The sequence below is a fragment of the Pseudorasbora parva genome, chromosome 13 (genome assembly GCF_024679245.1).
Source record: "Pseudorasbora parva isolate DD20220531a chromosome 13, ASM2467924v1, whole genome shotgun sequence".
Classification (NCBI taxonomy): domain Eukaryota; kingdom Metazoa; phylum Chordata; class Actinopteri; order Cypriniformes; family Gobionidae; genus Pseudorasbora; species Pseudorasbora parva.
In genome coordinates, this window is record NC_090184.1 from 46,565,144 (window position 1) to 46,576,659 (window position 11,516).

Sequence of the window (11,516 nt, forward strand, 5' to 3'; positions counted from 1 at the left end):
ATAAAATGTGGCAAAAGTGAAGCCCTAAGAATATTTTCAGGATGCACTTTAGTGTATATTAATTTGGCATTACTGTAAAAAATAGCAAATTATTAAATGTGCAAATTGAAGGTGTTTGTGTCTAAGTGAGAATATAATTCATGTCATCAAGATATTGTCATTAAATGTATTTTGTACCAAAGCAATGATAAATGATCCTCAGTTTAGCTCACATACTGATGATGAGATCAAGGGAAAAGTGAGTATTGAGAAACGAGTCCTAAGAACTGAAAAAACAGTAAAAACATATTCTCATCTGCTTTTATTCAAGTGTGTGCCTCCTAAACTAAAGTGACATTAATATCAACAGCACCTTTAAGAGGCTGAAAATATAAATATGTCTTAAAATACATAGATAATATAAACATGAATCTGAAAACAGCCTTCACATTTTCAGCCTCTCTCATGCACACTTATTAAACATTCCTGATTTTTATTCTACACATCATTCAAACTAAACAATCCGATTAACATATTAAGCTGAAAAGACCCTCGACTATCAAAAGTTAGCATTATTTCACATGAATTAACAGAGAATGACATGTAACATAAGTAACAGCTAACAGGGAATGTTCTCAGAACGTTATGAACAAACAATCTGGTCATCAAAACGATGTTCATTAAAGGGTTGCTTCAGCGATTAGCATATGGCTCTATATCAGAAGAAACCCGGGAGTATGTGTGAATGGTTACCGGTAATTCATTCCTATGAAAGTTAATCTTCCAAAGGCATGAAGTGAAAACGCTCCAGACTGAACACGCGCTGAGAACGACTTACTCTTACCTCAGCTCTCCTGATGAATGTAATCTGACTCCTGACTCTCGCTCGGCTCACTCACATTATATTGAACACACACGTTCAGTTTTTAATTGTAGTGTCTGTTCTCTAACTGAACGAGGGCAGCGAAGCAATGCATTCTGGGAGTTGTTGTCTTTCATCCCCATGAGACAAAAATACATTTTCTGTCTTTTCTCAGTCTAGAAGGCACCAAATTCACACATAATTTCACATTTCTACGACATTAATGACCCAGTTTAAATACAAAGCTGAATGCTAAATCACTGAAGTAACCCTTTAAATGTTTCTGAAATGTTTCCGTTAAATCTAACATTCCGAGAACATTCAAAAGTAACGTTTGCAGAATGGAATGTTCCCTTAACGTTCACATAACCATTAAAAACGTTTAGAGAAATAACGTTTTCATAACAGAATGAGAAGATATTTCCGTTAGCTGAGCTTTAGATGCGAAGGTTCAGATCTTCTCTGTCATTCCTCCGGCTTTATTTTGCACAGGATGATCTGCGACGAACAGCCGGTGATGCCCGCTGGTCCGGTGGCAGCATCCGCTCAGTGTCTGTGAAGAGAAGGACTCTGGCGTGACTCTCTTTAGTGTTTAAAATAGGGCTGTCAAAATGAACACGTTAATAACACGTTAACGCAAGCTGATTTTAAAAGCACTAAATTTATTAGGGCGTGATTAATGCAGCGTGCATTTTCTGTTTGATTCGTGGCGTAGCCCATTGTTGGAGAAATCGAGATGGGCCATAAACGTAAAGGATGGAGCAGCAAACATTAATAGGGAAAGAAAGGGGTTAACATTTACATTACTATTCTGAAACAAGTGCAGTTATAGCCTACATAAGCTACCATATTTTCTGTTTAACCTTTATTAGACTCCAGGTCGAAAGAAAAGTGTGTTTTACACTGAGCACATTCTCTGCAGTCCGAGCTACTCGTGGAATATGGACCTCCTCCAGGTTTGCCAGTGTAAAAACTCCTTTTATTTATATTCTTAAAATGAGAAAAATCAATGCTCATTCAGAATTTTTAAGCTTAGGCTTAAGAGACATGAACAAGTAAAAAAAAAAAAAACTATGACCTTTGATACATGTCTAGTCTCCATGCTCTGAGTATGGTTTCACTAATAATAAACGTATATTTGCATTAAGCATGCATATTTGTCCATACCCATGTTGATTAGAGTATTAAACACTTGAAACATATTAATTTAAGATACATTTACAACTGATAAAAATGTGCGATTTAGCTGTGATAAATCGTGAGTTAACTCATTACAATCATGCGATTAATCCCGATTAAATATTTTAATTGCTTGACAGCCCTACTTGACACATAATTATTTAAGATACATTTACAACTGATAAAAATGTAAGATTAAGGCGTGATTATTCGTGAGTTAACTCATTACAATCATGCGATTAATCGCAATTAAATATTTTAATTGCTTGACAGCCCTAATTGAAACATATTCATTTAAGATACATTTACAACTGATAAAAATGTATGATTAATCGAAAGTTTACTCATTACAATCATGTGATTAATTGCGATTAAACATTTTAATCTATTTACAGCCCTACTTAAAACATATTAATTTAATATACATTTACAGTTGACAAAAATGTGCGATTAAGGCGCGATTAATTGCGAGTTAACTCATTACAATCATGCGATTAATCACGATTAAATATTTTAATTGCTTGACAGCCCTAATTGAAACATATTCATTTAAGATACATTACCAACTGATAAAAATTTGTGATTAATCGAAAGTTAACTCATTACAATCATGTGATTAATTGCGATTAAACATTTTAATCGATTGACAGCCCTACTTGACACATATTAATTTAAGATACATTTACAACTGATAAAAATGTGTGATTAAGCTGTGATTAATCGTGAGTTAACTCATTACAATCATGCGATTAATCGCAATTAAATATTTTAATCGCTTGACAGCCCTACTTGAAACATTAATTTAAGACACATTTACAACTAATAAAATGTGTGATTAAGTTGTGATTAATCGAAAGTTAACTCATTACAATCATGTAATTAATTGCGATTAAACATTTTAATCGATTTACAGCCCTACTTAAAACATATTAAGTTAGGATACATTTACAGCTGAGTTAACTCACTACAATCATGCGATTAATCGCGAGTAAATATTTTAATCGATTGACAGCCCTACTTGAAACATATTAATTTAAGATACATTTACAACTGATAAAAATGTGCGATTAAACTGTGATTAAACGCGAGTTAACTCATTACAATCATGTGATTAATTGCCATTCAATATTTTAATCGATTGACAGCCCTACTTGAAACATATTAATTTAAGATACATTTACAACTGATAAAAATGTGCGATTAAACTGTGATGAAACGCGAGTTAACTCATTACAATCATGTGATTAATTGCCATTCAATATTTTAATCGATTGACAGCCCTACTTGAAACATATTAATTTAAGATACATTTACAACTGATAAAAATGTGCGATTAAACTGTGATTAAACGCGAGTTAACTTATTACAATCATGTGATTAATTGCCATTCAATATTTTAATCGATTGACAGCCCTACTTGAAACATATTAATTTAATATACATTTACAATTGACAAAAATTTGCGATTAAGGCGCGATTAATTGCGAGTTAACTCTTTACAATCATGCAATTAATCACGGTTAAATATTTTAATCGATTGACAGCCCTACATGAAACATATTAATTTAAGATACATTTATACCTGATAAAAATGTGTGATTAAGTTGTGATTAATCGCGAGTGAAATCAGTACAATCAAGCGATTAATCTTGATTAAATACTCTGGCCCTACTTGAAACATATAATTTTAAGATACATTTACAAGTGATACAAATGTGCGATTAAGGCACGATTAATCACGAGTTAACAAATTACAATTATTTGATTAATCACGATTAAATATTTTACTCGGTTGACAGCCCTACTTGAAATATATTAATTTAAGATACATTTACAACTGAGTTAACTTATTACAATTGTGCGATTAATCACAATTAAATATTTTACTTGATTGACAGCCCTACTTGAAACATATAAAATTAAGATACATTTACAACTGATAAAAATGTGTGATTAAATTGCAATTAATCGTGAGTTAACTCATTACAATCATGCAATTAATCGTGATTAAATATTTAATCGATTGACAGCCCTACTTGAAACATATTAATGTAAGATATATTTGACTCATGAAGAAGGAGCAGAAGCTGTACTTACGGGGTCACGCTGCAGCCGGCCACATGCGCGGAGCTGCCGGTGTATTGGACGTCACAGCGGACGATATTATTGCTGTAGTCTGACTCGGACACCTGGAAGCCTGGGTTTACTGTGACCTGGAATAAAAACCATTAAAGCTCTCACACCTGCAGAACAGCAGTGATTATGGAGAAGTGTGAAGGGTTCTGACCTTTAGGATGTATCGTCCCGGCTGGACGTCGGTGATGTCGATCCACTGGCAGTCGATGTCGGCGCTGTAGGTGTCGTAACACCCAGGGCTCAAACCCTGAGTGTGGGACGTGCAGGCGTAGCGCCGGTAATATCCTGGATCGCAGGACGTGTCCTCCAGACAAAAACTGGCCTTGTGACCCTCGGCGACTCTCTGCTGTGAGCCGGAGTCCAGCAGGTCATAATGGCAGAACTCGTTCATGCTGTGATAGTGACTTAAAAAACACACACAACATCATTTGGAACCAGTGTTGGGAAAAGTTACTTTGAAAAGTAATGCTTTATAATGTTGTGTTGCTCCCTTAAAAAAGTAACTAATTGAGTTACTTAGTTACTTTGAAAAGTAATCCATTACAATATTGCCTTACTATATTATTATTTTTACTATTTTGTTACAATATAAAATTTTTGCTTTTGGTTTAACTGAATCATTGAAAGTTAGCAGCAAAACATTGGTCAATAAAGGTAGATTAAATGCATTAAAATGTTTTATTTAATATATAATTATTGGAGGTTTGCATAGTATTCTGATTTTGCATTTGACTGATTTTATTAATTTTGAGGAATACTGAATTTTTCTTGTGCAAGTGAGTAAATGCTCACATTTAGTCTAGAACTACAATAACCATCATGTTCGATTTTTCTCAACATGGGGAGAAGACAGCTCTCAGTCAAATAAATGTGAAAATGTAACGTGCGTTACTTTTTTGAAAAAGTAACTCAGATATTTTGTTGTAAATTGCAATACTTTAATCAATTTGCATAAAATGCAATACTTTACTAGTTACTTGAAAAAGTAATCTGATTACGTAACTCAAGTTAGTTGTAATGCGTTACTTTACTAGTTACTTGAAAAAGTAATCTGATTACTTTACTCAAGTTACTTGTCATGCGTTACCCCAACACTGTTTGGAGCCATCCCGGAATTGCTACTGGATTTTATGTCTTTTCCAGAGGCGGACAGTATTGAAGTATTTTTACTTTCCAATTAATTTTATTTTTCAAGTATATGTACTTTAAAAAATGTAAATGTAAGTTATTCATCTAAATACCCAAATAAAATGTATTTATTAAGTCTTAATTAATTGTATAAACTATAATACTGAACTGACAACATTGTCGCTGTATGATAAATTAAAATAAGCTGATAACATCACTGTTTACTCCAGAACGACTGTACAGCCAAATCTAATTCTGCTGCAGTATTGTCCTGTTTAACACTGAAGCTGCTTTGAAGAAATCGCCAAAAAAGTTTTGGTTCCTTTGGTCGCCTTTGGCTTGGCTTGCTCAGTTGGGGACACTAACATTATGATCAAAGTTATTCAACTAAATATACAAATAAAATTAATTAATTAAGTCTTAATCAATTGTATAAACTATAATACTGATCTGCCAACATTGACACTATATGATAAATTTAAATAAGCCGAATCAAATTCTGTTGCAATATTGTTCTGTTTAACACTGTGAAGCTGCTTTGACACAATCGTCATTGTAAAAGCGCGATATAAATAATTTTTGATTGATTGATTGATTGAACAGTTATATGGCATGTCTTGTATGTGTGGTCTCCTCACTTGTGACAGCTGTGCCATTCCCAGGAGTAGCGTGGTCTGCTGGGCAGGAAGTCTGCGGTTCCCTGGTTCTTCACGCGCTGGGGGAACCTCAGCAGAACCCTGGTGTCGTAGTCTTGTGCATTCGCCGCCGAACTGAGGAACACAGAAGGAGATTTTGCTGACTTCTGTAAAGTTTGACATCAGGTTCTTCAACAATTCTTGGGTTCAGCAGAAAAAGATATTAGTGACTGTGTGGTTCTTTACAGATAAAAAGTGCTCATGATTGTTCATTATCGAATCTTCAGAACAGCAACCAGTGTTCGTTTATTTTTTTTTATTTTTTAAATATTCTTGGTTATGTGAATGATTAAAGGAACATTCCATTGTATCATTCTTCAAAGATTATGAAATTGTTACTCTAGAGTGTTCTCTGAGCGTTACTCTAGAGTGTTCTCTCAGCGTTACTCTAGAGTGTTTTCTGAGCGTTACTCTAGAGTGTCCTCTGAGCGTTACTCTAGAGTGTTCTCTCAGCGTTACTCTAGAGTGTTTTCTGAGCGTTACTCTAGAGTGTCCTCTGAGCGTTACTCTAGAGTGTTCTCTGAGCGTTACTCTAGAGTGTTCTCTGAGCGTTACTCTAGAGTGTTCTCTGAGCGTTACTCTAGAGTGTTCTCCGAGCGTTACTCTAGAGTGTTCTCTGAGCGTTACTCTAGAGTGTTCTCTGAGCGTTACTCTAGAGTGTTCTCTGAGCGTTACTCTAGAGTGTTTTCTGAGCGTTACTCTAGAGTGTTCTCTGAGCGTTACTCTAGAGTGTTCTCTGAGCGTTACTCTAGAGTGTTCTCCGAGCGTTACTCTAGAGTGTTCTCTGAGCGTTACTCTAGAGTGTTCTCTGAGCGTTACTCTAGAGTGTTTTCTGAGCGTTACTCTAGAGTGTTTTCTGAGCGTTACTCTAGAGTGTTCTCTGAGCGTTACTCTAGAGTGTTCTCTGAGTGTTACTCTAGAGTGTTCTCTGAGCGTTACTCTAGAGTGTTTTCTGAGCGTTACTCTAGAGTGTTCTCTGAGCGTTACTCTAGAGTGTTCTCTGAGCGTTACTCTAGAGTGTTCTCTGAGCGTTACTCTAGAGTGTTCTCCGAGCGTTACTCTAGAGTGTTCTCTGAGCGTTACTCTAGAGTGTTCTCCGAGCGTTACTCTAGAGTGTTCTCTGAGCGTTACTCTAGAGTGTTCTCTGAGCGTTACTCTAGAGTGTTCTCTGAGCGTTACTCTAGAGTGTTCTCTGAGCGTTACTCTAGAGTGTTCTCTGAGCGTTACTCTAGAGCGTTCTCTGAGCGTTACTCTAGAGCGTTCTCTGAGCGTTACTCTAGAGCGTTCTCTGAGCGTTACTCTAGAGTGTTCTCTGAGCGTTACTCTAGAGTGTTCTCTGAGCGTTACTCTTGAGTGTTCTCTGAGCTTTACTCTAGAGTGTTCTCTGAGCGGTAATCTAGATTGTTCTCTGAGCGTTACTCTAGAGTGTTCTCTGAGCGTTACTCTAGAGTGTCCTCTGAGCGTTACTCTAGAGTGTTTTCTGAGCGTTACTCTAGAGTGTTCTCTGAGCGTTACTCTAGAGTGTTCTCTGAGCGTTACTCTAGAGTGTTCTCTGAGCGTTACTCTAGAGTGTTCTCTGAGGGTTACTCTAGAGTGTTCTCTGAGCGTTACTCTAGTGTTCTCTGAGCGTTACTCTAGAGTGTTCTCTGAGCGTTACTCTAGAGTGTTCTCTGAGCGTTACTCTAGAGTGTCCTCTGAGTGTTACGCTAGATTTTTCTCTGAGCGTTACTCTAGAGTGTTCTCTGAGCGTTACTCTAGTGTTCTCTGAGCGTTACTCTAGAGTGTTCTCTGAGCGATACTCTAGAGTGTTCTCTGAGCGTTAGTCTAGAGTGTTCTCTGAGCGTTACTCTAGAGTGTCCTCTGAGCGTTACTCTAGAGTGTTCTCTGAGCGTTACTCTAGAGTGTTCTCTGAGCGTTACTCTAGAGTGTTCTCTGAGCGTTACTCTAGAGTGTTCTCTGAGCGTTACTCTAGAGTGTTCTCTGAGCGTTACTCTAGAGTGTTCTCTGAGCGTTACTCTAGAGTGTCCTCTGAGCGTTACTCTAGAGTGTTCTCTGAGCGTTACTCTAGAGTGTCCTCTGAGCGTTACTCTAGAGTGTTCTCTGAGCGTTACTCTAGAGTGTTCTCTGAGCGTTACTCTAGAGTGTCCTCTGAGCGTTACTCTAGAGCGTTCTCTGAGCATTACTCTAGAGTGTTCTCTGAGCGTTACTCTAGAGTGTTCTCTCAGCGATACTCTAGTGTTCTCTGAGCGTTACTCTAGAGTGTTCTCTGAGCGTTACTCTAGAGTGTTCTCTGAGCGTTACTCTAGAGTGTTCTCTGAGCGTTACTCTAGAGTGTTCTCTGAGCGATACTCTAGTGTTCTCTGAGCGTTACTCTAGAGTGTTCTCTGAGCATTACTCTAGAGTGTTCTCTGAGCGTTACTCTAGAGTGTTCTCTGAGCGTTTCTCTAGAGTGTTCTCTGAGCGATACTCTAGTGTTCTCTGAGCGTTACTCTAGAGTGTTCTCTGAGCATTACTCTAGTGTGTTCTCTGAGCGTTACTCTAGAGTGTTCTCTGAGCGTTACTCTAGAGTGTTCTCTGAGTGTTACTCTAGAGTGTTCTCTGAGCCTTACTCTAGAGTGTTCTCTGAGCGTTACTCTAGAGTGTTCTCTGAGCGTTACTCTAGAGTGTTCTCTGAGTGTTACTCTAGAGTGTTCTCTGAGTGTTACTCTAGAGTGTTCTCTGAGCGTTACTCTAGAGTGTTCTCTGAGCGTTACTCTAGAGTGTTCTCTGAGCGTTACTCTAGAGTGTTCTCTGAGCGTTACTCTAGAGTGTTCTCTGAGCGTTACTCTAGAGTGTTCTCTGAGTGTTACTCTAGAGTGTTCTCTGAGCGTTACTCTAGAGTGTTCTCTGAGCGTTACTCTAGAGTGTTCTCTGAGCGTTACTCTAGAGTGTTCTCTGAGCGTTACTCTAGAGTGTTCTCTGAGTGTTACTCTAGAGTGTCCTCTGAGCATTACTCTAGAGTGTTCTCTTAGCGTTACTCTAGAGCAGGGGTCGCCAACTGGCGGACTCCGGTCCGGATCCGGACCGCGAGATGCATCCATCCGGACCGCGAAGCCTTTTGACACACTGAAATAACTAAATGCCAAATGCGATTTAAAATAAATAAATAATCACATTTATATCAGGCAGCTCAGTAGAACCGTTTTTCCTATGTTGCCACAGTTGCGTTGACAGTTAAAGGGGTCGCACACCGGACTGAAGCTCATGGGTGCGTCTCAGGATCTTACACCAGACGCACACATTACGCGCAAGCTCAGTTTTGAATCGACTCCTGACAGAAGAACTGCACGGTGAGTGTATCTCTTGTAGCACAGGGTGAAATCAGTATGTACATGGACGATATAATATAAATGTAATACATCGTGCAGCTCTTCTGTCAGAAGTCGATTCAAAACTGAGCTTGCACGTATGTGAGCGTCCGGTGTGAGATCCTGAGACGCGCCCATGAGCTTCAGTCCGGTGTGCGGCTACGTTACTATGCGCACTACATGTTTAGACGCGCAGTGAAGAGACTGAAGAAAACGGCCAAGTAAAACAGAGGCTGAATCAGAAATTGGCCCCTTAACCCTCATTCACTATTCCCTACGTTTGTCCACTATTACAGTTCACTTGAAGGAGTGAATGAAAACGAGTGCGTGAAGTCAGACGGCTGTTGTGTGTACATCGGCTGTACACCCGTTATTGTGGTGGAACATGTGAGTACACTCAAACATGTCCACTGTGGTTTCGGACGCCACTACAAATGGCTGTCCCCTCAAATAATGCCCTATTTAGGGTATAGTGGCGATTTCTGATTCAGCCATACACATTTTAAAGACCCCTTTTTCCTCAGCAGTCTGAGGTAAGGGCGCAGAAAATAAATGAGCCAATGTCTCACATGCACTGAAGTTCAGACAATGTAGCTATATTCACTTTTTTATTATTTTTATTATTATTTTTGGAACAAGGAATGTTTATGCTTCCATTCCATCTTTAAGCTCAACTCAGCTCAGCCTTTTGAGAGGTTATTTCCGTTTTTCTGGATTTAAAGGAACAGTTGAAATAAAGAGATAAAATATTTTGTGCACTTTTTAATTTTTCCAACACTGGTGGCACCTTATTTTTGCCTGTTAGTGTTTCTGGATGATATTGCTAATGATTTTTTACCAGTGCAATTTGAAGCACAGAGAGAGCAGTGCTGAAGATAGTCTTTACCTAAATAAATGTAGGCTATACATGTGAATGAACATAACATTATGTTATGAGATTTCTGTTTTGTTTTTTTAACCAGGAGGGTTTGTGTTCATTGATTGTTACTGTAAATCTCAGTTCAGCAGAAAAAGCACTTTAGTTGCTGGTAATGTTGAAATTAATGTATTTTCAGTGCAGATTTAGAGATGAAGGCATTTTTTCATTCATCATGTTTTTGTCAGACATGGCTACTGGTTGAATTAGATATTTTGTACCAACACAACTTAAACAGAATAACCTCAAAATGAAATATATTTTGTGAAGGATTACCTATGTTTGCTTTAACAATATGAAAAGACATACTTTATCTATATGAGAACATATTTTGTTCAATAACTACATTTTAATCTACACTAATTTCTTTAGTCTGGCAAAAAGACATCGATTCATGTTTTTAGGTATATAACTGTCCGGACCTCGGCCGGTGAGAAGGTTTTTTTTCTGGACCCCAAGCTATTTTAGTTGAAGACCCCTGCTCTAGAGTGTTCTCTGAGCGTTACTCTAGAGTGTTTCTTGATTATATTTAAAGCGAATTGAGTGAAAGCTGCACTGACCTGGCCAGGCAGTTCTCCTCCGCTGCACATCTGAGGTTATACATGGGAACTCTCTGGACGTATGTGGACACCTGGATCATATAGGGATCAACCACCAGATCCGGGAGACCTGCGGAGAGAGAGAGAGAGAGAGAGAGAGAGAGAGAGAGAGAGAGAGAGAGAGAGAGAGAGAGAGAGAGAGAGAGAGTGGCCCTTATTTATCAATCTTGCGTAGAAAAGAAATGATCATGAAATGATTACATGATTTTTCATGTATTCATATTCTTGTGTAATCGACCCGTCATCCTCAATAAACGCGTCTCTTGCCTGATACCCAGAAATGTTGAATATTCCGCTCTAATATGATTTCTGAGCTGTTGTGTGTCCAGAATAATAATCCTCCGCTGTGTGTTAATAGGCCAGAGGAGAACTGAGTCTGGTTTCTCTAAGGTTTATTTTTCTCCATCATGCCCTGATGGAGTTTCGGTTCCTTTGGTCGCCTTTGGCTTGGCTTGCTCAGTTGGGGACACTAACATTATGATCAGAGTTATTCAACTAAATATACAAATACAATCAATTATTTATGTCTTATTTAATTCTATAAACTCTAATCCTGATCTGCCAGCATTGTCTCTCTATGATAAATTAAAATAAGCTGATAACATCACTGTTTACTCCAGAACGACTGTACAGCCAAATCTAATTCTGCTGCAGTATTGTCCTGTTTAACACTGA

At 38.0% G+C, this 11,516-nt stretch overlaps 1 protein-coding gene across 2 annotated transcripts in view; it reads right to left on the reverse strand.

The window, feature by feature from the left end:
• Nucleotides 1-434: 434 nt before the first annotated feature.
• The window catches only part of LOC137038343 (protein-lysine 6-oxidase), a 13,922-nt gene continuing 2,840 nt past the window's right edge, over nt 435-11,516 (reverse strand). The window contains exons 2-6 of one of the 2 annotated variants that reach the window (XM_067412833.1): nt 10,803-10,911; nt 5,923-6,054; nt 4,308-4,560; nt 4,118-4,233; nt 435-1,394 (exon numbers count right to left, since the gene is read on the reverse strand). In XM_067412833.1, the coding sequence (XP_067268934.1) occupies nt 1,388-1,394; nt 4,118-4,233; nt 4,308-4,560; nt 5,923-6,054; nt 10,803-10,911 (617 nt within the window). In that variant the 3' untranslated portion in view covers nt 435-1,387. Of the gene's footprint in view, nt 1,395-4,113; nt 4,234-4,307; nt 4,561-5,922; nt 6,055-10,802; nt 10,912-11,516 lie in introns of those variants that run through there. The other variant, XM_067412834.1, reaches the window with a different exon arrangement.